This window comes from Pempheris klunzingeri, chromosome 1 (assembly GCF_042242105.1).
Source record: "Pempheris klunzingeri isolate RE-2024b chromosome 1, fPemKlu1.hap1, whole genome shotgun sequence".
In the NCBI taxonomy this organism is placed as follows: Eukaryota; Metazoa; Chordata; class Actinopteri; order Acropomatiformes; family Pempheridae; genus Pempheris; species Pempheris klunzingeri.
The window spans coordinates 23,904,938-23,930,666 of NC_092012.1; the positions used below are offsets into that span (position 1 = coordinate 23,904,938).

The following is a 25,729-nucleotide window of genomic DNA, read 5'->3' on the forward strand; positions in this document are numbered from 1 at the left end:
AATCTAAGTTGGAGGAGACTATTCTTTCACACACATTCACACACTGAAGCTGCTTCAGGACCAAGTTGGAGTTCATTGTCTTGCCCAAGGACACTTCGACATGCTGACTTATAGCTGGGGATCGAACCACCGACTTTCCACTGTGGGAGTAAATTATAAAGGGGCTGTTGAAGGCTGATCTGTTGAATTTACCATATAGGCCTACTCAGGTTTCTGACATACTTTTCTCTACAAATTAGTTTTTAGCCAGGAACATGGTTTTAGGCGTGGAAAGGCATCAGTTGTTCTATCACTTTACCAATATATCTCAACACCTGTTGGATTGATTACCATTGAATTTGGTACAGATTTCCAAGGTTCCCAAAGGAGAAATCCCAATGACTTTTTTGATCCTCTCACTTTTCCAGCAGGTCAAGGTTTTCACTAATATCTCAACATCTACATGATGGATTTGTGAGTATTTTTGCTGAGACATTCATAGTTCACATATGAACTATGATTTTTACTGTAGTGCCTCAGGTGAAAATTTTAATATTTCTAATACTTTGGTTTACGACATCCTGCAAAATGAATGACATTCATATCACCCTGAGCTCTACTTCGTGTTTTGTGCTTATTAGCAAATGTTAGCATGCTCTCACGTTAAACTAAGATAGTGAACATGCTAAGCCTTATGCCTCCTAAACATCAACAGGTTAGCTTTGTTCGTCATTACCATGCTGACAATGTTTGTTATTTTAATAACTGGATACGTGACAAAATGACGCCCTTTCATTTGGATTTAAATTGCCAGGATTAAAAAGCCAATACGTTTTCTAGCTTCAAGGTTTACTTCCACATCATTCAGCCTACTGCACATGCGCATTAGTGTTCCTTCCATTTGCCCCAGCCACACAGCCCTGCTTGCCTTTAAAACGCCATGACATTGCACACATAAAAGCTGCTTTTGGTGTCACAGGAGTTTTTTTTGCTGCAGTACCGTGAGTTACAATGGCTGAGTGGTGTACCCACTATACTGAAATTAGCATTTAGCTCAGGGCTGTTTGTGTGGCTGTAGCCTCTTCAACTTTGTCTCACCTTGTTTTACACACACAGCTAATTATCATGTTCTAGAAGGAAACTAACAACATATTTTATATACCTCTGCTTTGTTTTCTTCTGTCCTCAGGAGCAGCCAGGGCTTCATGCACATGAAGCTGTCGAGAACAAAGGAGAACAAGTACATCCTGGGCCAGAACAGCTGCTCTTTTGACAGTGTGCCTGAAATCATCCATTTATACTCCAGCCGCAAGCTGCCCATCAAGGGTGCCGAACACATGTCCCTGCTCTACCCTGTAGCCATCAGGACACTCTAGTGCTCGGGGCCACCTGCATGCATCAGCCCCTGCAGGACTCTCTAGGACCACCCTGTGGTTCTATGCTCCTTGCCACTCTTGTCACTCGCAGAGCTCTGTAGACTTATGGGAGAATGAACAGTTGGCATCCCAAACTGCTGGTCCTGACTCACCTCACTGGCTGACAGATACCTGACCTGTTTTGAAGGCCTACTGGATCAATCTTGCAGAAGTCTGTATTTTATTTCATTGGATTGTATTTTATTTAGGCGCACGTCATTACATCACAGACTATCTGATGAACATAATTTCATTGATTCTTGAGCTGATTTCTCTTAGCACTTAGCAGTCAAAGAAAAAGGAAGGTACAATATTATAATATTTGTTACTGGGGTGTACCTTTTGTCAAAAAATTTGTACCTTTTTCCTAAGAAAATTGTGTATAAGCAAGTTTGCAGCTTTGCTCATTTGGTTAGGCTGTGCTGATACTGTGATTGTTTATTGAGGGGACTTGAAGATTGTCCTCATGAGCTCCATAAAGTGGCCAGCATATTGAACAGACTGGCCTTGTATAAATGCTGTGTCCCTAGCTGGGTGGAAATAATAGGCTTGTGAGCAGTGCAGACTGATCTCTCTTCTTGTCGTAGTGGATGCTGCCTGCTATGGGTGCATCACGTCAGTGACAGTGTACCCTTGTGGTGAGACAGGCAGGAAAGCACGTTAGATTCGTGAACCCATCTGACACAGTACAACCGGCTGAGTCGCAAAACCAGAGCCTGTCCAAACGGACCAAATTAGCTCTTCTAGTCTGCTTAGAATGGCTTTGCATCGGGAGAATGAAATATGCCCCATTGTCTACCTCAGAAAATCAATTTCATTTGCCCATCTGCAAATCAAGAGGTACAGTGGGATTGCAGACATCCACCTGCCCTCTCTTTGACATTCCTAATTCCCTTGAAATTGCATCATTGGTTTTAGGAATATGTTTTTGAATACAGTTGAATCCAACATTTATTTATGAAAAAACACAAGCAGATTTTCCAGATCAGCAATTGTATGTATAGTCACTAATATGATACTGTGTGATGTCAGTAACAAATGTTTGGTTAATGCCTTATAATGCATGGGTCCAATCAGTCCAATAGATCAGCTGATTTTGAATTCTGCTTTTAATGATTGTTCTGTGACTGTAATTTATTCGGAGGTAATTATTGCTGATACATTACTCCTTTGTGATTGCCCGCTGGCTCCGTCACCCTCATTGTTCACTGCCAATGTGATTGTAATTTTTGGGACTACTCCAGCCTTTTATACTGTGTACATTTTTGTTGTTTCAGATTCTGCTAAATGAACGTTTGCCTCAGTGGCTTGACCCTGGGAGTCATGGTGTCTTGTGACCAACGGGATTGTTAAGGCTCCGTCCCCTAACCAATCATGGTGCAGCCTGTTCAAACTGTATAAGCACCTACCCTAACCTGTTACGATTCTACTTTGCATTCATTTGATTGAGTATGTCCACCACATTCATGTGTACAGCATATGTATGCATAGCAGAATGTGTGTTTTTACTCTGCTGGTACAAACTGGTGAGAGCATTTGCTTTACTTTGGTTGTCAGCACCTGTTTTTCCTCCCTTGAACTCGAGAGACTAAAATTCAGCTTCATAATTCCCTGATTTCAATAAACCACATGTGATTTTAGCAACTCATAGGACTGACATGTCTGCCTTGTGCCCTGCTCTCTGCAGTTTATTGTTACAGGACCAGCAATTAATATTACTGGCCAATTACAACAAGAGCAAACTGACCCAGAAACAGTATCCCACTATAAACTGTATAACTGTATAAAGAGTGCCTAATGCTTGTATAGTCAAACTGCCTCTGAGTTGCAGAGTTCTGTGGTCATTTAGTCAGTCAGAAATGACTGGCTAAAAAGGACTAGGAATTAGAAACTGACTTTCGCGATCATGACCATATACAATGTTGAATTCATTTTGACTTTGACTATATCTCCGCTGGGTGCTATGCAACTATGACTTGGAATAACTGAAGGGAAAATGAGTGTGTGCCTCCACCAAATGTTTATGACAAATGGGATGGTACAAAATGTCCACCAAGAAGAGATTTAATCAGTAAAATGACACAATGGTATGTATACAAATGTTCACTTTCTTGTGCATTTAATGAGCAGACAGGTGTAACTGTCATCAGGTAAGTATGTCTTATGAGGATGTCTGTTTATGTGATAAGGCAAACTCTGCAGCTTTATTAAAGAATAGTACGTTGTTAAAGTGGACCTATGTATTTCCTCAAGACAAGATATCCTAAGAAGAAATGCAAATGAAATAAACTATATGTGTGATGTATCTTCTATGTTCCACCTGTTCCCTATTTAATAGATCAAACAAACAAACAAAAGGTAGAGGCCCTTTATTTAGCTCTATCTGTTGATGAGTATTACTCTTCTATAGGAAAGAGCTTGTGTATGATGGCCAGGCTGCCTAGACAGAGGCCTTAGCTTTGGAGAAAGGGAAAACAAGAATGTGGAGACAGAGGGGAGGAGGTTTTGACCGGGTGAGGGGTTTGCTGCAATGAGCAAACACACTCTCCACATTCATATATTTCTATTTTGAGATCCTGAAAGAGCCCTACTCCTCCCTCAGAAATTTCTTAAAGTGTGTGTGTGTGTGTGTGTGTGTGTGTGTGTGTGATGTGCATGCATGAAACACTGTGCATATGCATGTGTGTACTGGTATAAGCAACCATCAGCCATCGACTTGCCCTATTTTTTAGCTTTCCTGTCTACATTTTCATGCCACTTATGTATGCACTACAATAACATATCTCTGTATTTACTAAATATATTGTGTGGGGGCTTAGAGGCATCAAGGTTCAAAATAAATAAAATTGGATTCATGAGTTAGTGTGATTTGATGTTTCAGTGATCTTTTTTCTGTTGCTCTATACAGACACACCACAACAAAGGAAACCCCTTCCTGTATCCTTACCAGTTACCATGGTGAAGTCCTTCAATAGATAGTGAAGAGTGACAGTTTGAGTCAGGGACAAAATACTGGAGCTATCAAGCCAGTGCTCCAGCACTTGCTGTCCTCTATTGATCCACTTTGGAGCACAGTCCCATTAGCATGTGCACCTGTCGGAAGCTTTGTGGTCTGTATATATACACATATCAATTGATATACCTGCTTTCAGTCACCAACCACACATGTAGCCTTTTTTGATAATTAAGACTTCCATAGCATCCTTTTACACATGCAGCCTATTTTTGTCCACACTGTATGTTCAGATGACCTGCTGAGCACTAACAAAAAGGTTATGCTTGCAATTATTTTGAATTAATTGACTGGAAGTGTGTCAACTCAACTCCTCCATTTTCCCTATAATTAGAGCCAAATTACATAGCCAGCAAATACATGTCTTATGTTTGCTTTGCTACAACAACAGCAAATATTAAGCAGCAACAACAGATTTAGTTGATTGTCTTTGGTGTTTTTTATTCTTCTTTAGTAGATTTAGTAGATTATGGATATTTTTGTGCCAGACACATCACTGCAATACTTCAAAGCTATCACATCCCCTGTGGTGTTACTGCTACATGTAAATGAAACTACTACAGTACTACTTTTGTGTGCTGTGCTCCCTGGGATTCGGGTATCCTTCACGTGTGTGTGTGTGTGTGTGTGTGTGAGACTGTCACAGCTGGGTGTCTTCTCTTTTTTGTTTTGTTTGGATTCACCGCTCCATCAGCTCATGCACCGGTATCCTCAGCTTTAATTTAGTCCCCTAGTTTAATCCCTGTGTGAATGGTGTGTCTTTATATAATTTTAATCAAATTCTGTTAATAAAACTTATTTTTTGAGATTGGAACACTGTCTCTTGCTACTTGAGTGAACGGACCTGTGCACCTTTAAAGGTGCGTCATTCAGTTCTTTGGGCTGAGATCCCAAAGTGGCGTTGTCTGGCAACTTGATTTGTTAAATAGAGTAAGAACGACTACTTTTTTACTTTCCTGACCCTCTGCTCGCCACACCTAGGAAGAAGCTAGAGGAGGAAACTGCTTACAGGTGTGCATGCATATAAAATGGTGTTGTGCTCAGTACTTTCGGGCACCAAGAAATGCTGGGGTTTGCACCGTTTCTGAGGCAATTTGGCTATCAGAGATAATTAATAATTATATTGATTAGTGGGACTTAGTGTAAAGTCCACTTCGATTGGGGCACCACCTCGATAAATGAGGAAAAAGATTTAACTGATTCAGTATCATAAAATACTAAACTATCAATTTGGTATTATGATTAATGATTAACTTAATAACTAAAACCAAAATTACCATATTGACAGCTAGTTTAAGGATTTATGCTATATATGCTCAGTTTGAGTTGAAAGGGGAGAAGGTCCTTCAGTGTGCTGCTTTCTTAGCCTGCTGATGAACCAAGGCTGGAAGAAGGTTGTGGTTCTTTGTCCTTGCTGTCCTGGTTGCAGGCTGGAGGAATCTTATCGCTGTTCCTTGATAGTTAGCAGCTCGGTGCTAACTTGCTGGTGTGCTCCTGTTGCTCTGAAGATCAGCTGGCAGACTTTGGGTCATACCTGCTGGTGCTGATAAACTTGGTTCAGGCAGGACTTTGTGTCGCTGGCCGGTAAATGGACCCTTGGGGGTCCCGGTGAGACGAGGTGCAGCGCTGAACTGGTCTCCAGCAGAGTCCATGGTGAAACGGAGCTGGACCCTCAGGGGTGCGTTTTAACACATATGTGTGAAACTAAAGGACTCTGGAAAACTAAGTTCAGAGAGGGAGCCCTTTGTTCAAAAGACAGAGAACCATGTAGTCTCCACCATTTTCTGGTGAAGCCCAACAATGGTAATTGGACAGACAGACACAAAGTGCTGTGATCATGACAGTGCAATGCACTGAGTGAGCTGTCAAATTCACAAATGCTGTAATAAAACTAAGCACAGCAATTAGCAATATGTCCTCCCCTAAAATACACTAATGACAGACAGCATGACAAAGTAAGCTAATAGTAACAATGATCTGATAAGCATTGCAACTCATGTGGATGTTAATAAAGCAATCACATTATCTGTAACCTTACCTTAGCTGAATCTTCATTTTTGGTTTACTATCTAAGTATATTGCCTATTCTGAAAAATAACAGCCCACAACTACAAATAAAACAACCATTTATCAAACAGATGAGATGAGATCGGAAAGAGCGAGCAAATAAACAAGCAGTATGCAGTCTGCTAGACTTGTTATACTCATGTTGGATAAAAATTAACTACTGCATTGCCATCTAGTGTACAAAAAGGGAATTACATATGCTGAGTAATGCAGCATAGTGTTTGCACTACTGAGAGGCACACAGTTAATACAGCCCGCCAATATTTACAGTATATACATATACATATATGATTATATGTTTGTACAACTGAGAAGCAAACTAACAAGAAAAAATTAATCTGAGCAGGCACAGGGTGACCTTATAACTGCACACCAGCAAACTTTAGACTGACTAGACCAATACAATGTGTTCAATCATTGCCACCTACTAAATAACAGGTAAAGGCTCAGGAGATGGTGAGATAAGCATGATTAAAATTTATTACAAATCTAGTCATGTCTATAAGAAAAACTGTCATGACCTTTGTGGAGCTTGGTTGAAATGGTACTGTATCTAAAAGAAAAAACAACAACTATATACTATGTGTCTAAAGCCATGACTTTCATTCATTTATTTCTTTATTTCTGATGAAAGGGGCTCAGAGTCCTGGGCCTCCAGCAAATATGAGCTCCAGGGCAGCCTGTATGTCACCATCGGTGGCCTGCAGCGCCCTCAGCATCAACTCCTCATCCTGAATCCCCATGTCCCTGAGCTGCTGCATCTGGGACTGCCAGCGGCCCTGGCAATACAAAAACACATTCACCGAATAACTGTTTTAACAAAGGACCAACCAATCGCCTTATTTTTGTTCCGCATATAACCAACTTCACAGCTTCAGTGTATACCTCACATTGATACCACAAATCTTCTGCCACTAAGGAGTTAGTTACCATTTAAATATAATTTCATATTTCAAAGTACATTTTCTCCATGAATTGAATTTGTAGGATTTAGTTGGTGAATTCATAGCCTCACCTGTAGAGCAGATATGTTGGAGGCCTGTAGAGCTTGCTGTAGAGCCTGGCTGAAAAGATCATTGCTGACTGGGGTCCCCGCTGGCATAGGGGCTACACTACTGGAGGGATCCATCTAAATCAAAGACGAGATGACAGAAAAGACAAAAGCTAATCATATTCATTTGCAGTAATGTGTGCACGTTTTGTGGCAGACGCCATGTTTTAATACATATAAAAAGTCATGCATGTGTCTATGTTTGTCTTTTTACAAATGCAAATGAGTCTCACCTGACTTGAAGTTGTTGGAGTAACTGCACTGCTGTCAGGAGTGCTGGCGAGGGCCAAAGCTGTTGCCAGTTCACTCTGTGTTATTGGTCGAGGGCCTGTTGCTCCACTGTGGCTCAGAGACACAGGTCGCATTCCTGCTGAGGCTTCTGGTCTGTTGGAGGGACCTGCTGGGCTCCCCTGTTACAAACATGTAGAACACACAGAAAAACATTCTAGCATCATCAGTTTTCCTGTGTGTGACATCTGATATTGAGTATCAAGCAGAGAGACTCACAGACTGGAAATCTTCCTCATCATCTGACATGCCCTCAAACATGAAGCCTCCTGCCAGATATAAACAGTTATTTGTACATTTGGGGTGAAAACCAAACCTTAAAAAACTGGTCAACAAAAATACATCAGAAGCACAATTATAAAAAGAAAGGCAAAAAATTTAACAATAATGTAAGATAATATAAATAAAAGGTGGTCTTTGAAAATTATTTCCATGTTCAAAATGCCTATTTGTGCTCTTTTTTAAATGGCAGAAACTACATTGTGTCTTGTGGTCTGTTGCATTTTACCAGGCATGTCATTGTAGGAACTGGCAGTTATGTTGCGAGATGAGCTGGCACCGGACTGAGCAGGCATACTGCCTGCCACAGAGTGCAGTACCAGGATGATGGCATTGACGAGTGCTGGGTGTGAACCAATCAATCTTTAAAATAGAAAGTATAGATGTGAGTTAAATCATCTTCCACTTGTGTGTCTATATTGTGTGTCAAATCACAGGCAGTAACAAAGAAAAGCCAAACTCACACATCTAGCATGTTAGGGTCTGTGAACTGCACAAAGAGATCTTTGTCTTGGAGCACCCCTGAAGAGATAAAAGGGTGTTAGTAGAAATATTACTATATATAATATATGGCATATATATGTATATGGTATAACACCTTTTATGAAACTACTTACCAAGGGCAAATGGGTCTGACCTGAGCCCTGGTGTAGCCACAATGATCTGATCCAAAGACTCTTTATTTGACAGCATTTTATATACCTAAGTGGAGAAAAGACAGTAAGTCCCATTTGTGACTGTAGTGGCACAGTAGAAGACAAAGCAATAATAATAACTAGAAAATTTCCCGCAGAAATTTTAGGCGTGGGCCGCCGTGGTGCGTGCGACGTCCGTATTGCTAAACAGACCTCACTTTGAGCGCCACCACAGATCGCTCAAGACGTGTGAGTGAGTGAGTGAGTGTGTGTCTGAGTGTGAGTGAGTGAGTGAGTGAGTGAGTGTGTGTGTGTGAGAGAGAGAGAGAGTGTGTATGTGAGTGAGTGTGTGTGTGTGAGAGAGAGAGAGAGTGTGTATGTGAGTGTGAGTGAGTGAGTGAGTGAGTGAGTGAGTGAGTGAGTGTGTGTGAGTGTGTGTGTGAGTGTGTGAGAGAGTGAGTGTGAATGAGTGAGTGAGTGTGAGTGTGTGAGAGAGTGAGTGAGAGTGAGTGTGAATGAGTGTGTGTGAGTGAGTGAGTGAGTTTCTTGTTTCTTGTGTCTGACTAGGGATCTATATACACAATATTTAGTTTATATATTAATGACTTGCCATCTGTGTGTCCTGGGGTTGATATCCAAATGTATGCTGATGACACTGTACTGTATGTACATGGTAGCATGAAAATACAAGTTTCAACATCATTTTTATTAGTCACTTAGCAAAAAAAATAGATCCGTGACATATCGGAGTAAACTATAGATGTTGTAGTCTATTGAAGATGGTTCAAAACATTGTGAGTGCTAGGTTGTGATTTAAAAGGTATGACAACTGACCCTATTCGTGTCATCCACATCTGTGCCAATATCCAAGGATCAATATCAATACAAATGTCTTACCACACCAGTTTGTATAAAAAAATATGCCTATTCCTATCTGAACTCTCTCTATTTCACTCAATCTAACATCCTGGTATTCTTGAAGTGATTGAGCTTAGTATGTTGATGCCATGGAAAGCTGCCAGCCCATAATAGCTTAACCTGTTCCTGTTGAGGATAAATTTTGACCAGTTTGTAACTGTCTGGGGTTCTGTTCACCTGCAAATGTACAGTACCCATCAAAAGATTGGACAAACCTTTTCCTTCAATGTTTCTTTATTTTTATTATTTTCTACATTGTAGATATATATTGAAGACATCAAAACTATGAAGGAACACATATGGAATTATGGAGTAAACAAAAAAGTGTTAGAACAAAACAGAATATGTTTTATATTTTAGATTCTTCAAAGTAGCCACCTTTTGCTTTGATGACAGCGTTGCTCACTCTCGTATTCTCTCAATCACCTTCGTGAGGTTGTCATCTTGAATGGTTTACAATTAACAGGTGTTCCTTGTCAAGAGTAAATTTGTGGAATTCCTTGTCTTCTTAATGTGTTTGGGACCATCAGTTGTGTTGATACGCAGTTCTATACAGTGAACAGTCCTATTCCACTACTGTTCTATGCTTATCATGGCAAGAACCACTCTATTAAGTAAAGAGAGATAACAGTCCATCATTACTTTAAGAAGTGCAGTCGCGAAAACCATCAAATGCTCTGATGAAACTGGCTCTCATGAGGCCCTAGGAAAGAAAGACCACAGGTTACCTCTGCTGCAGAGGATACGTTTATTAGAGTTACCAGCCACAGAAACTGCAGATTAACAGCACCTCAGATTAAAGCCCACAGAGTACAAGTGGCAGACAAATCTCAACATCAATTGTTCAGAGAAGACTGTGTGAATCAGGCTTTCATGGCCTGCTGCAAAGAAGTCACTACAGTGGAAGAACCAGAAGAAGAAGAGAATTGCTTGGGCCAAGAAACACAAGGAATGGACATAAGACCAGTGGAAAGCTGTACTTTGGCCTGATGAGTCCAAATCTGAGATCTTCGGTTCCACCAACTTTGTCTTTGTGAGATGCAGAAAAGGTGAGCGGATGGTTTCTACTCTTGATGTGAAGCAAGGAGGAGGTGTGATGGTGTGGGGGTGCTTTGCTGTTGACACTGTTGGTGATTTATTCAAAATTCACGGCACTCTTAACCAGCATGGCTCCCACAACATTCTGACATACTGACATACCATTTGACCAAGAAGGAGAGTGACGGAGTGCTGCGTCAGATGACCTGGCCTACAAGTGCTCAGCACCTCTGTTGGACTGTTGGAAAACCATTCCAGGGGACTTCCTTATGAGGCTGGCTTTTTATGTTTACTACATAATTCCATATGTGTTCCTTCATATTTTGATGTCTTCAATATTAATCCACAATGTAGAACAATTGAATGAGAAGGTGTGTACAAACGTTTGACTTACTGCTTCTAGAGTGATCCAATCAGAAGTATACAGCTGTGACCACGCATATGTGGTCTTCACCTCAACTTAGTGACTGAGGAGAAAAACACCATCACTCAAGCCAAATAGTTTTCAGGTTGAGGATATATGTATCCAAAAATTTAGCAATGTTTAATGCAAATAACTCAATGCAAGTCTTTTTACTTTGTGTGTAAAGCATGAGAAAGCTACCAAATCCTACTTGATTCAGTTAATTGCTTATGTCAAGAAAACTCAGACAAAGTTTGGATTGGGGAGGGAATGAACTATCCCCTTCTACCCTGTGTTGCTAGCTTTATGGCCACATGAATTTCTTTTACTAAAGGTATACTCAAATTAGAGGACAAGAGAACTCTAATCACAAGAGGTCAATCAGAATGTATATTAGTTTTACTGTGAAGTCAGCTCTGAATGCCTCTGAATAAAAGACAATAAATCAGGATAGACAGAATTTACTCTCTTTGGAGCAGTGGAGACAGAAGGGAGACGGAAGCACTGTGCCTGCCGCTGTGTTTGTGTCTTTTACTCACTGAATCTCTATAGGCAGAGTTGAGAGAGTGAAGAGCGGCATGAAACACTCTAAACTCCCTTGCTGCAGTTGCTCTGTTCACAGGCTCTAAGAGGAAAAACACACACATGTTTAGATAGAGACTGTCCGTTACACGTCCAGCACAGCTGAAACATGATTTCAAAGCTTAGACGACAAACATACAGACCTGAACTGCTTTCTGGGTCAGGCCAAGTCTTTTTGAGGATGTGTAAGGTGGATCCCGGTTGAATCCCACAGGCATCCAGTGTTAGGTCATCCTTAAGTTTTCGCCCACAGTGGACCAGATCTGATAGAAAACACGAGCAGAGACATAACATCTTAAGGACAAATAGGAACGATACATGAGGAGCACAAAAACAGATTACACAACAGAGTAGTGCACACAAACACAGAAGCAATGCTAGCTGCTTATTCATTATCCTCAGTCACCAGAGCTGTACCTGACCTATTAGTTCAGGGTCTGGGATGGAGTCTGGGAGCTGTGCTGCAACTAGTTGTTTTAATGTAGCAACTCTGTATCCTCCAGGTGGGACATCTCCGGGCATCATCTCTGGGAAGTGGAAGGTGGATTTGGGCTGATCCACCATCTTCAAAGACAGCTGCCAATCTGATGAAGCCATCTCGACCTTTTACACAAACAGGACAGAGCCTTAAACACAACAGACGGTAAGTTCCCAAGATAGATTTGATTAGTAATTACCGGTGTCTTAACGTTAGTTAGCCTGAAGTAAAACTATACTTTTATTATGCTTTCACTTGAAAATAGGTCAGAGAAAACAACAGTACTTATATCTCTGCTCAATAGCACATATAATATGTGCTATTGAGCAGATATATCAGAATAAACGTTAGAGGAATAACAGAATGATTTCGTAGAGAAACCCGTAGAAACCCTCGGTTAGCTGCTTCGCGTTTGCTTTAAAAACAAAACCGATTTACTAAATTAAACTGAAGCCACCCATGTGACATGGCTGGTTTAAAACAAACCTTTAATAACGTCAAATACCATACAGAGAAGCCACGACAACTGTACTCTTTCTAGAAAAGGAACCACACACTCACTGTATTGTAGACGGTCGAGTCACTTCCTTGTTGTAGTCACGTGGTCTACGTTACGTTTACTTGCACTGTCAAAATAAAGGATCTTTTAGTGTTTGCATCACGGTGTTGTTGACCAGTCAATCCTAACCTCCCCTTTCTCTTTATATCCACACTTATACACACCGTGCAAAAATAAGCAGCTAGAGGGATCTAAGTCACTGCCCACTACACGTAGGACTACAGAATAAATGAATAAATCACCACACTGCGTCCATATGACTTGTTCTCTGTGCACTACACACATATGTTCCAAAGTGATCTCCCTACTGCATATTTACGATTTTACAAACCACATTTGCAACAGTTTAATGGTTTGCACGTCTCTTTTCATCTGACTAAATAGAATTTGTGCTTACAAAGTATCGAAGTGTGTAAAGACCACAAAGCCATGCCATTATAATACAATAGCATGATTAAAAAACCTATTCATATGCAGCTATTTCAATAACTGAAATAGTTTCAGTAACTGAAATAGCTGTATTAATCAACACAAATATTAAGTGAATGAAATAAATACATAGATGAGGATTCTGCTTAGTTATATAATAAACTAGGTAAATCTTTCTATCGTATGGGCTGCAGTGATACGTTTAAGGAAAGCATGACGTTTGTATTTACCATAAAGTATGGGGTCAGAAACAGAGACAGACACCCCTGTGTCCACAAATGGTTAACCTATAGTCGGGCTCTCGAGACCGTTTCCCCCCTCGGTATGACATCACTGCTGGACAAAGCGGCAAGGAGTGGTTCCTAAGAAGAGAAACCGTCCAGATCAATGGACAAACCCTACACAGTGTGAAAACTGTCCTGTACGTTTTTCCTCCCCCAAAAGAAAGTGTGACCGAGGCGGCAGCACTTCAGCCAGAGCTCTGCTGTTAGCGGGATTAACAAGTCACTTCGGCTGAGCTGCTCACAGACACAGAGACACCGCCGCTGGATGGTGTTTGCTTCTCAAGTGTCCTCCTAACATGGTAAGCACCGACCATCTAACCGACAGACTCTACTATGTAACATAATATGATGAAGAAGATAACTTTTATTTTTAAAGACGAGCAAACAGCTGGCCGCCCACGAGCTAAGTAACTGGTTCACTGGCATGTTTGGTAACTTTTCTCTACTTCTAAAGCAAGACACAGGCCTGCTAAGCTATGCAGCACACAGTGTTGTAGACAGAGCTGCTGCCATGGATGAGTAAATGAACCGCTCCTCCTTTAGACAGAAAGTCTGCTCTGCATCACTGCGATCTATCAGTGTAACGGCACAACTTCCATAAGTCAACATGGGACCATAAAAGTCAGTTATGAGACCTAATATGAATACATTCAGAGAACATGTGTGTTTTCTTCTCTCTGTCTGTCTTCTTTGTGTGGTCAGACTGAACTGTATCAGTGTAGGCTAGGCCAGGGGTTCCAACCTGAACCAATACAGGGTCACAAGACTAATCTGACATGTCTGCTTTTTTCTTGTGAATTGTTGGGAAATCGTAGCTCTGAAGCCACAGTTCATGGCTAGAGGACACATGTAACCAGGTACATGGGGTTTTTAAGAGCTCTGATGGCAGATATGGCTTTGTGTGGGATGTAGGAGAATCTTTCATTCTGACAACTTGTGTGGGAAATTATTTCTGATACAGCACAAGAGATAATGTTATTTGACATTGTGCAAGATGTCCCACCACATGTCTTGCCAGGCACATCATTACCGTTTCTGACCAGCATTATTTAATCTCTGTAAAATTTCTTGAAGTTGAAGTTTATGGAGGAACTAAACTATAATTTTAAGTCAATTAGTATTTTACTAATTGACTGTTATGGGGAACATGCATCCCTTGATAAAGTTAATCCAATTATCCTTGAGGATGGCTTGCTAAATCCTCACCACTGCTGCCACTGCTTCCAATCTAGGAAAAGCTAACTTCCATCCCATTATGTGCTCCTCAATGGGAACATTGTCTTTGAGGTTGGAAATGGGCCAATCATTAATCATTGAATCGCTCCCAATGGTTAGAGGTGTGTGGCAATGGTGCTAGCAAAATGCCAATTAGACATTTGAGCTCAAAAGGTCAGTCAAATTCATTAGATTAGTTGTATTCAAGAATGGTCATTCAGTAAAGGAGGGGACTCAAGAGCAGTAGTGTCAGTAAAAACACAAACACTTAGAGAACCACTGTTGCAGATGTCTCAAAAAAGCCCTGTGATGGTAACGTGATCATGGTAAAATTGTACATCTTGATATCCTGTGATACTTCCAGAATCATTTATCTATATTTTGACCTTAGTAAGAATCGTAATGATCCTTAGTGGAGTGTCAAAATGGTCTTTATTTTAGAGAGCACCATAATTACGTATTTCCATGAATAGTATTTAAATCTGAATAAAACTATATATAACAATAAAACTAATGCTAATTATTTATTCAGATTTATTTTAGATACATTGGTGTAATGTAGTCAAGGATAACAGATTTTTAAAAATACATTCTTGTACAGTGAAAATGTATGGTGTCATATTTTTTATGTTGTGACTTGCAAGTGTGGTCAGCTTGTTTTAATTTTGACATTGAACAGTGTCATTACAGTTGAATTATCAAAAGGAAGGAAGAAAAAAGCATATGCATGCTGGTATGGGGTCAGTGAGTCATTCAGTAAAAAAACCTTTCTGATGGTTTGCTGACACAGTCAGACTGTGGTTTGGTGTGGTGGTTTATTTCAGTTCCTGCTGTCGGGAAACCGAACAGATATATTTACAGAAATCTTGTAAGATGGATAATATTCACACTTGATGTGTGCTTTGCTTTCTGAAAGTCCAGAGAGCAAGTGGTGAGTGTGCAGTTGTGGAAACTTTGTGATGAAGCTGCATTCCTGCTCTCTGTTGAAGTCATTTAAGGAGCCTCATGGAAAAAAATGGGTTGGTTCAGCCATGACATGAAAGTACAGCTAACAGCAGTATTGCGGTAACTCAAACCAAAATATTACGACTGATCTGTGAGCTGCCTTCCTCAAGGGAAGGGGCCATTGGTCTTTCCACTTTTTACCCTTGGCGCACACTTGTTTTAAATCGTGGATCACTGTATTGTGGTCATCATTTCTGTCCTTGATCCAACACAATCTAGTAACATCCAACCTTTATTATAACATTCTCTTGGGGGTGTCCTGCTGCAGGCTCTCCTGTGGACTCTCTGGTGGTAGATGTCCTGCAGCGGTGCTGTTCCCTAGCACATCATGATGCAGCTGGTCAGGATGCTCTCGATGATGGAGGTGTAGTATGTCCTCTGAGTCCTGAGTTCCTCAGGAAGTACAGCTGCTGATGAGCTTTCTTGACCAGCTCGGTGATGTTGAGCGTCCAGGTGAGGTCATCACTGATGTGGACTTGAAGCTGTCGACCCTCTTCACCTTAGACTCCCAGATCATCAGGAGCTGATGCAGCCTCCTCTCTCTCCTCATGTTCAGAATCATCTCCATGGTCTTGTCCGTGTTGAGGGTGTGGTTGTTGCTCTCACACTACTCCACCAGACCGGCCACCTCACTCCTGTGTGCCGTCTCGTCCTCGCCGGAGATCAGTCCAATGGCGGTTGTGCCGTCAGCGAACTTCAGGATGGTGTCGTCTTTGTGTGTGGCAACGCAGTCATGTGTGAATAGTGAGTAGAGTAGTGGGCTGAGAAGACATCCTTGGGGGGTGCCTTTGTTCACTGTTATTTTTCCTAACAGTTGAGTCCCATTCCTGACAGACTGCCAGTCACAGAGAGTGGAGTTGAAGCCCAGGTGAAGCAGTTTGGTGGTGAGTTTGTTGGGGATGACCGTATTAAAGGCTGAACTTTAGTCTACAAACAGCATCCTGACGTATCAGTCTTTATTTTCAATGTGGGACAAGGCTGTATGCAGTGCTGCAGATTGCATCATCCGTGGATCTTCAGGTGCGGTAGGCATTTTGCAGAGGGCCCAGTGTTACAGGTGTGGTGTTCTGAATGTGAGCCAGCACTACTCTCTCAAAGCACTTCATAATGATTGGAGTGCTACTGGCCTGTAGTCATTCAGCATGGTAACCAAACTCCTGTTGGGGGCTGGGGTGATGGTGGTGGATTTGAAGCAGGTCGGGACTGTGGCCCGCATGAGTGATAGGTTGAAAATGGAGGTGAAGACATCAACCAGCTCTGAAGCACATACTCTGAGGACCTGCCCAGTGATGTTATCCGGGCCAGCTGCATGTTTATTCTCCTGAGGTGTCTGTGTACGTCAGCTGATGAGACAGACAAGTGGGAGGTGGAGGTGTCTGTGAGTCCCACGGAGGTGCCCTTGTAGTCCGTGATGTGCTGCAGGCCCTGCCGCATGAGCTTGGTGTTGGTGAAGTAGTGGCCCTCCAGCTTCTGTTGGTACTGTTGTTTGGTTTCTTTGATTGTTTTCCACAGTCTGTATTTTGAGGATTTGACTCCACCTCATTACCTGATTTTAATGCCCGTGAGCAGGCATGCAGCATGTGTCTGGCCTGACTATTCATCCAGGGCTTCTGGTTCAGGTATTTAATGATACGTGAGGTGGGTACTATGTTATCGATGCAGGTACTGATGTAGCCAGCTACGTACTCTGCATACAGTTCTGTGTTTATATAGGAGTCCTCTTGTGTGGCTGCAGCTTTGAACACGTCCCAGTCTGTCTGTGCAAAACAGTCATGTATGATACTCTCAGTGCCTGGAGCGTTTTATTTGAGTACTCTCAGGGTTGGTCCGCTTCAGTCTGTCTGTAGGCCGGGTACAGAAACACAGAGATGTGGTCTGAGAGTCTGAAGTAAGGGCGGGGGGTGGCCTTGCAAGTGTCCTTATGTTGGTGTAGAAATGATCCAGTGTGTATTGAAGAGCAGAGTGAGCAAACACGTCTGGCACGGTGGGCGTCATCTTGCATAATACACCTATCGGTGTGGCTCAGTGGTAGAGTGGGTCGTCCCTCAATCAGAAGGTCGGGGGTTCGATCCCCAGCTCCTATGGGTCAACATGTCGAAGTGTCCTTGAGCAAGACACTGAACCCCAACTTGCTCCTGAAGCATGGCTTCAGAGTGTGAATGAGTATGAAAGAATAGTCTCCTCCAAATTACATTTCTCCTGTATGATTGATGTGTGAATGGGTGAATGAGGATGTCATGGAAAGCGCTTTGAGTAGTTGAAATAACTAGAAAGGCGCTATACAAATACAGACCATTTACCAGACCATTTACCTATCTGGAGATTTTCAGTGACTTAAATGACTGTAGAATCTTTCTAGATATATTTTGTCAGTGGGGTTAGTACTTTTGAATTAAGTGGAGAAATCCAATTAATATTCAGAATGCCAAGAATGTCTGTTTTGTAATGAAAAACTCCCTCTCACATCCTTATATGTATTTATTTATTTTTCATAGTGTGATATGTGGCTCATTTAGTCCCAAGGAGCTCTGAAATCTACCAAAGAAGCTTTTTATTCATCTCAGTAGACATGCAGCAAGCAAACATGGACAGTGTGAAATTTACATAGTGAATTTGCTTCATAACTTTCTTAACTTATAGCTAAGTGCTGTCATTATACCCAATTCTTTATAATAGGTGACTGTTGGACAATTACTTGGTATCAATACAAAAGCTCAGACAGAGAGGGAGGGAATGGCTTTGCTTGTCACTCACTCCTAAAGTAGTGTTTTCCCTCTGGAAAGCGGAGAGTGACTGTTTCTCTGACTGTTTCTGAACTGGCTGTTTCCTGTCAACTTTCAAAGTCCACTCACTAAAAGAGAAAAGCCACGAGCAGACCAGAGAAACAACTGAAATGGTTACCTTCAGATATACTTTCAAATAACTTTGTAAGTCACAAGTTTTTGACTTTTCAATAGCCTTTACTTCGTGAAATATGTTGTGTTATTGTCTTAAACGCCACCCATTTAGAGACCAACAAAGCTAAAATGAAGATGTAACGACACTCCTTTCTTTTTCTGTCACTTCTTTATCACCTTCTTATCCACACATCTTTGTATTTTGTTGTATTATTGTGTTCTGTGTTCCTTTCTTCTCCTCAGCTGTCTTGTGTTTTTTTCCTGCAGCGCTGTGTCTGAAGAAGTTGGCCTATGGTTTGAATCCACCCTGGAACATCATGCTGTCCCTCCTGCTGCCGGCAATTCTGGCCATTCAAGCTATGGGTGGGTGCTGCTCCTGTCTGTGTTATTAGATCCAGGCACTGCGGTGGGAAGGGCCACTTTGTTTGGAACAACACACCCTAGCAGGGCTCATCATTCTTCCCCCTTCAAATGCTTTACTGAGCAAAACAGCATTTCAAATGAAGCTATCCCGCAAAATAAAGTGCCAATAGTTTGAGAGTTAAAAAACACATGATTACTTTCATCCATCCAGACAAGCTGACATCTTATTCATATTAATACAGACCTTCTGCTTCATTGAGTAAAAAGACATTTTTAACAATAAACAGAACATTTCTGAAGATGAATGCTGAGAGCTGAAAGAAATAACAAAGCATCGCTAAAAATGCAGAAATGCGAAATTAATTTACTTGAAAAGCTGATAGCTCAACTGCATTGCAGTGTCATGGATACATTTCAGTTTTGAAATGTAAAATTGGGTAGTAGGAAAGGTGGTAGTAGTAGTATCTGTAGTAGTAGTAAAAAAGGTAGTAAGAGTAAGAGTAAGAGAGTAGCAATAATAAAAAGTACTACTAGTAGTAGTAGGACAGGTAGCAGTAAGATAAGTAGTAGGAGTAGTTGTAGTAGCAATGAAAGAAGTAGTAGTAGTAGTACAGGTAACAGTATCAGTAGTACGACTACTACTGAACTGTCACCATGAGCATTAGAAGACTTTGAAGAAGAAGATGTGTCATTTGTTTGGATAAAGTTTAAAAATAACCTCTATCACAGTTTCCAATTAAGTCCAGCATTTGTGATTTTGCTTAAAAGTCCCACTGCTTAAATAGTTACATGGCATTAAAAAGGACAAATTTATCTATGTTTTGATGTAGAAATTGTGGATAAAAAGTTCAAATTATGGATGTAAAAAAGGGCTGAAGAGAGACATTTTTGAAGAAGCAGAGAAGCAGAAGAGCATCAGTGGGTGCCATCAGTGATGACATCGACCTCTCTAAGCAGCGCAGTAAACACCCATTATAAACTCAGAAAAGGAGTGCAAAAAATCTAAAACTAAAACTGCAATTCAAAACCAAAAAATATTTCAAAAAGCTGAATCATACGGTTGAATGTCTTGTGACTTGTTTAAAAGTTGAATGAAGTCTATAGCTGACAGTATGAAGAAGCTGAAGCCTTTCAAAGTGGAGTAAGTTGGAGATACTTCTTTCAAAATTCTTCCCATAGACCTACATTGTAAAAAAATTTTTAAAAAGCTGAATATTTAAAATAGTGTGAAAGGTCGAAAAAAAGAAAAGATATAGCCAGAATGTCCTGAAAGAGCTAAACATTTTTTTGGATGGTTTCTGTAGCCAACAAATGTATGAAAGAACAATAATGAAGAACTGGACAACAATACTTTGAATGCTGAATGAGCATACAAGAAAAATAGTGCTACAAGAAAAATTGTGTCATTATAAAAAAGAGACAAATGGCCTGTGGAGGCATGATAGTGTCTCAAGACACCGTAAATAAAAGAAAGGAATGGAGCATGTCAAAAGAGGGGCTGACTGCATATATTTTAACACCATCCGTTTCCTAGTTTGAGTATGACTGATACATTATGTAAATTAAAATCTTAGTGGATAATGTTCTTTTATATTAATGTGATACCTGAAGAAGAAGGAGAAGGGCAACTCCTTTGTGTATGTGGACTGGAATGGAATACTTTAAAATGAGTTATTTTTCACATTTTCTGCTCTTTGGTTGAGCTGACAAACCTTCTATAGGCCAATGGCACATTTCAATCTTGACTCAGTAGACCTAACTGTCTTCAGCGGTTCATTAGGGACCTATTCTCTCCCAGCACAAATGGGCCCTCAGCCTGCTCATTACTGGCTTTGTGGCATCCGCTGTCTGATCCGCTCCACTCACCGTTAAAGCGGTGCGGGAAATATCGGGTACTGATGGAGCTCCGTAACTCACTGGTAATGAGTTATTGTAGCTCATACAATAATTCAGGTTCTCTCTACTAACTGGAGCATTAAGTGAATTAGTTTGAGTGTTGTTTGATGCTATATTCAGCACGTGTAACTCTGTATGATCGTACAGAGAGCTTATTTGGTTTAGTGTAATAGCAACTTCAGCTGTGCCACCAGCTTCAGAGAGTGTCAGCTACAATCAGACAAATCCCATCTCACTTAATTTAATTTCACTTTTTTATTCTTAATCTTAATTAATATTATGTGCATTGGCATGTGCTTAACATTAACTTAACAAATGAATGCAGCCCCTCTATTTTTTTTACAGTATAGCACAACAGTAATTATCTGAGTAACAAATCAAAGGTAAATTTGGGCAACTTTGATTTATGAATAGCCTTGTTTTGCTTCTATTGGTCACATAAACAGAAACCTAGACCTGTGTAATTATACAAGCAGCTGTGTATGCATGTGCTTGTGCACATGTGTGTGTCATGATTCAGGGTCTCCTAGGTCTTCTTGGTCTCCAGTTTGCTCACTGCTGAAAACAAGGGAGATTACAGCCAGTAATCCCCCTTGTTTTCAGCCGTGTCATTGCTTGATAACTCCTACCAAAACCCAATATTTGTGGAAGTAAAACACATGTTCAGCATATGAAAGCCCTGCCATCCCAACTCTTCTGTAGCTTCCAGTTGTATACTGACTCAGGAGTCAGATGATGGATCACTCTCTGCAAAACCTTTCCCTGATGTTATTCATACAACACTGCACAGCTGCTGTGTCACTGCCGCTGTGAAGAGGCATGTCTGTGAGGGGTTGTTGTTATTGTGCTGAAATGTACTGTTTTGGAACCAGGAGTGAGGCGAATTTGCTATACCAGTATGGCTTTGACCCTAGACCCTACTAATTGCTTATAATAGCTTAGGTTTATTTTAATGGCACTCATTATAACCCGTAGTGGCTATAAATGCCAGCAAAATGCATGTCAGTGTATTGTATATGTACAGTGAGAACTAAGTCATAATAGTAGCATCCTTGGTGCTCTCCAGCACAGCACACAGCAGTGTCAGGCAGTGACAGAGCTAACAGGAGGCTTTCAAATTAATTGGTTGTTGTTGTCATTCTCTGTTCAGTTAGCCACAAGGCCACCAGAGCTTGCCATGTGCAGCACTTAGCACTCAAAAAATGAGAGAGAATTGAAATAATGCAAATTCAGAAAGGAAAGCTGCTCTGATATCACTTTCACTTGTGGGAGTTGTAAGGTAATTCAAATTAATTAGCATAATTGGATATATTGCATCTAACCTAGTCGTCGACAGGCACACATTATGGCAGAGCCGTAGAGCATGGAAATAGCCAGCTCATCTCTGATGTTCGATTTAAAGGTCTGCTAACTATGATTGCCCTCTTCCTGTCCAGTCCTTTTCCCTTCTCAGCAATTGATTCTACAGAGAAGGGACATTTAAATCTGTGCAGAAATTTAATTTAAGGTTATTGACGTGACAATGAACCGGGGTTCAAGGCCACTGGGCCAGATTTATACTTGTCTTATCAATGCTCACTGGGTCGAGGAAACTTTGGCAAATAGATCAAAACCTGAGTCAAAAATAATCAGGAAAAATCAGTCTCAGCTGTTACGCTCAAACAGTCTTCAGGAGTTCAGGACTTCAGAGTTCAGAGCAGCAAAAACCTTTAATGCTGGCAGCAAAGGGAGAACACTCTACCTGCACAATCATACAGTAAGAGAGCTCTGAGCTCTCACAGACAGTACACCAGCTTATATTCTCATGGGGCTCCACCTGTTTTCCTTTCATCACAGCATCAAAATGACCAATCAAGTTATATTGTAACATTACACCATTATATTCATTGGTCAGGTGTGGGGCCTAAATGATGTAATCCTTAAAGTTGGAATTGTAGGGGCTTTCCAGTCACCTGCACTGGCACGGGCATGTTTCCTTTTTTTATATGCCATGTTGTATAAACTTTACACCAATATCTTTTAAACTTACCTTGTTCTTGTTTTTTTATTCTAAGTTCTCTCTTCTTATTACACCCTTATTTCTTAGCTCCCTGCTTTTGCTTTTTTTTAAATTATAGTGTTTAATGTAAGTGCACTTGTTTTAACATAGAGTAGACATGTGATACAGTGAGGGTCAATGAGTGAGGGACACACACAGTTATACTTCAGTCCAGTGATGAGTACATGTAAATCATAGTGAAGAGTATATGCATTCAAACCATGGTGAAGAATATAGGTCATAGTTGGAATAATTACTAAAACTACAAACAACATATTATCCTTCAGCATGTATATATTTGCTCCAGTGACTTTTCATTATTCCTATAGTTCCAGTGTTTTAATCAACAGAGCAACGTGCAAACTTAATTTCTTTTAGCACAACACTTGTCTTTTACACTACATTATTACCCCATATCAGTGATGTTCTTGCTAATTTGATTGCGTCCAGTGAAATATCTTTTAAAAAACAATCAAGGACAAGCTCAACAAAGCTTTTTTCCTCACAGTGCAGTCACTGAAACAGAGTGCATCATCCACCAAGAACCTAATGATTATTTCAAGAAGTCCTAAAAATGCTGCTATGTGAGTTCCCTAAAAAACTGATCTGCTCAATATCCCGAGATTGCAGTTCTGGAGGGGAAGAGGGGCCCGGGGCTATATGTGGGTCTGCTAAGTGCCGAGTGAGCAGTGATTAATTGGGTGAACAGATGCTGATCTGTGCTTGGGAAGGATCACAGTTGCTGCCTTGATGAGCAAGCAACCAGGGCACAGGGAGACACCTTTCCCTAGGGTGTTGCCTCGGTGAGGTAGTGGTGGTGATCAAGACAGCACACAGCTGGCAACAGACTGACCCTTGCTTAACCTAGCATCACTCCTGGTGCATGAAACCATGAATCAGCACAGGGTATGACCCTGTGAGAGGGCTAACACATTAATTTCATAAGACAGCAGATGTAAAATACCTGCCTCATCAGAGAGATCAGAAAAAAACTCTTTGTCTTTCTCATCAGCTCTTCCTGATACCTGTGTAATGACATATTATGTATGTACATCTCAGTGTAGAACTCATCTGAACCCATGACACCCCTGCTGCTTTGGGTTGCACTACGCTCCTCCTCCTTCCAACCCCAGCGTCCTACTCATCAAATACTCTGTCATTCAGGCATGTAAGCCAGAGGCTTGCCCATGTTTGCCTGTGGCTCTTCAGCAGGTGCTATCATCTGACTGCTGAACCCCATTAACAGGTTATTGACGAGATATGAGATGGCATTCATCTATGAATGAAGCCCAGCAGAGGTAGGGAGCAAGAAAGAGAGTTGAAATAGCACAATAGTGAGTCCTTGTCTTTCCTTTAGTACAAGGACTCACTCTTCATAATAGGTTCCTGTAGCAAAAAGGTGAAAGGAAGAGATTATGCTCAGAGCTTAATGCTGAAAATGACGCCTTTACACCGCAGAAGGCTTTAAATCTCACTTAATCTCACCCATATTGTGCTTCTTTCACCTAGGCTCCATTTGAAAAAACGCGGCTAAAGATTGCTAATTTTGAATGAAAGCATGCTTACTACTATCGCTCCCCAAATGTTTTCCAGATGCTGTTTTTGATGCTTTTTTTGAATGGGAGTATTATGGACATCTACATCTGCTCCTAACAGCATGAAATCGAGTAAGCTTTCCCCTCAGACTTTTATGGGGATTGGTTATATCATAAGTGTAGCTGATATGAAAGGGCTCACAGTCCTTTGAGCAAAACTCTTTGATGCTCAGGTGGTGCAAAATATCCAGAATGAAAATGTGTTGAGCTGCAGTTATGTCCATCAACTCAGGGGGGCAGTGTTGTAAAAGCATATTTCTCCTGCTTGTCTTCTTGCCCGACTGAACCCCACTGTCATGCAGTCTGTTAGTATGGCACCTGTTTTCTTTGCTGTGTAAATAGTGCCCCCTCCAGAATTGGTGATTGGCTTTCCTCATGTATGAAATCATATCAATCATCAATATTTCCTCCCATGTCATATTACTCATGTACTTGCTGTGTTTAACAAATGGCTTTGCTGATTGTGTGAATAGCTCTGTTTACTGTCTGTAACTGAGCTGTCACTTTAATTACCTTTATGAAGAGAGAAATGGTCTTGTTGTACTTGGTATTAAACTGAGTCAAGCTAGAGAGAAGTTGAAATGCTTATTGAAGGCTCTGATTTGGTACTGAATTGTAAAAAATCTATTTGTGCATGTGTGCAACCTTTGAACTGTAATCTGAAGTTATTGAATATTTAAAAATAGTCACAAATTTCTAACTTTAACAATGAAGTCTGTGTCAGGGATAGTATAGGGGCCCAGAGACCGGTGAACTAGCGCTGTGGAGACCTGTGAACTAGGGCTGTGTACATGCATGTGTTTGTTGACTGTGGCCAGTCATGCTGATGTAAACCTCTAAGCTCCACGCCAACAGTGTCTCCGCTGTAGTGTCTCATGTCCAATTCTTCAGACAGTGTGTTGCTGCGGAGCTGTCTGGAGTTATACAGGTGTGGAATATCAGTGTGTTCTCTGGCCTTTGTGTGTCTGTTTCTGCATGAACTGGTATTTGGAAGGGTGTCCGTACGACTGGATATTATTTGTATTGGATATTGTGTTATTATTATTTTATTGATGCGGACACCACCAATCTTGAATTTTAAAACAAATGCTTTTCCAACTGTGAAATACATGTCTACTAATCATAGTACTTAGTTACTTTTGTGGAAAACCATCTGCACTTGTTTAGTCAATGGGCAGCATGGTAGTTAGCATTGTCGCCTCACAGCAAGAAGGTTCCAAGTTCAAATCCAGGTTTGAACCTGGGGTTTGCATGTTCTCCCTGTGCTTGTGTGGGTTTTCTCCAGGTACTCTGGCTTCCTCC

At 41.0% G+C, this 25,729-nt stretch overlaps 3 protein-coding genes across 8 annotated transcripts in view; 2 read left to right on the forward strand and 1 right to left on the reverse strand.

Moving 5' to 3' along the window:
• LOC139219473 (SH2 domain-containing adapter protein F-like) overlaps positions 1 to 4,152 on the forward strand; it is a 272,340-nt gene extending 268,188 nt beyond the window's left edge. For all 3 annotated transcript variants that reach the window (XM_070851376.1, XM_070851460.1, XM_070851536.1), the window contains one exon: positions 1,169 to 4,152. In XM_070851376.1, the coding sequence (XP_070707477.1) occupies positions 1,169 to 1,355 (187 nt within the window). In that variant the 3' untranslated portion in view covers positions 1,356 to 4,152. The remainder of the gene's footprint in view (positions 1 to 1,168) is intronic.
• Positions 4,153 to 7,051: 2,899 nt separating this feature from the next.
• LOC139200499 (ubiquitin-like protein 7) lies at positions 7,052 to 12,751 on the reverse strand. Of its 3 annotated transcripts, none has more exons than XM_070829814.1 (11): positions 12,708 to 12,751; positions 12,091 to 12,265; positions 11,812 to 11,931; positions 11,626 to 11,711; positions 8,710 to 8,794; positions 8,557 to 8,614; positions 8,322 to 8,455; positions 8,033 to 8,082; positions 7,759 to 7,935; positions 7,490 to 7,603; positions 7,052 to 7,253 (listed from the first exon to the last, which is right to left on the reverse strand). In XM_070829814.1, the coding sequence occupies exons 2-11, from the start codon at positions 12,263 to 12,265 to the stop codon at positions 7,113 to 7,115; spliced, it is 1,140 nt and encodes a 379-aa protein (XP_070685915.1). In that variant the 5' UTR covers positions 12,708 to 12,751; the 3' UTR covers positions 7,052 to 7,112. The 3 variants fall into 3 exon arrangements, with proteins under 3 accessions (XP_070685915.1, XP_070685907.1, XP_070685923.1); XM_070829806.1 differs by lacking the exon at positions 12,708 to 12,751 and adding an exon at positions 12,633 to 12,691; XM_070829822.1 differs by lacking the exon at positions 12,708 to 12,751 and adding an exon at positions 12,633 to 12,650 and having other exon boundaries at positions 12,091 to 12,271.
• A 688-nt stretch (positions 12,752 to 13,439) lies between these two features.
• Positions 13,440 to 25,729, forward strand: part of cd276 (CD276 molecule) — a 553,579-nt gene continuing 541,289 nt past the window's right edge. The window contains exons 1-2 of one of the 2 annotated variants that reach the window (XM_070829333.1): positions 13,440 to 13,717; positions 18,803 to 18,898. In XM_070829333.1, coding sequence (XP_070685434.1) covers positions 18,853 to 18,898 — 46 coding nt within the window. In that variant the 5' untranslated portion in view covers positions 13,440 to 13,717; positions 18,803 to 18,852. The remainder of the gene's footprint in view (positions 13,718 to 18,802; positions 18,899 to 25,729) is intronic. The other variant, XM_070829325.1, reaches the window with a different exon arrangement.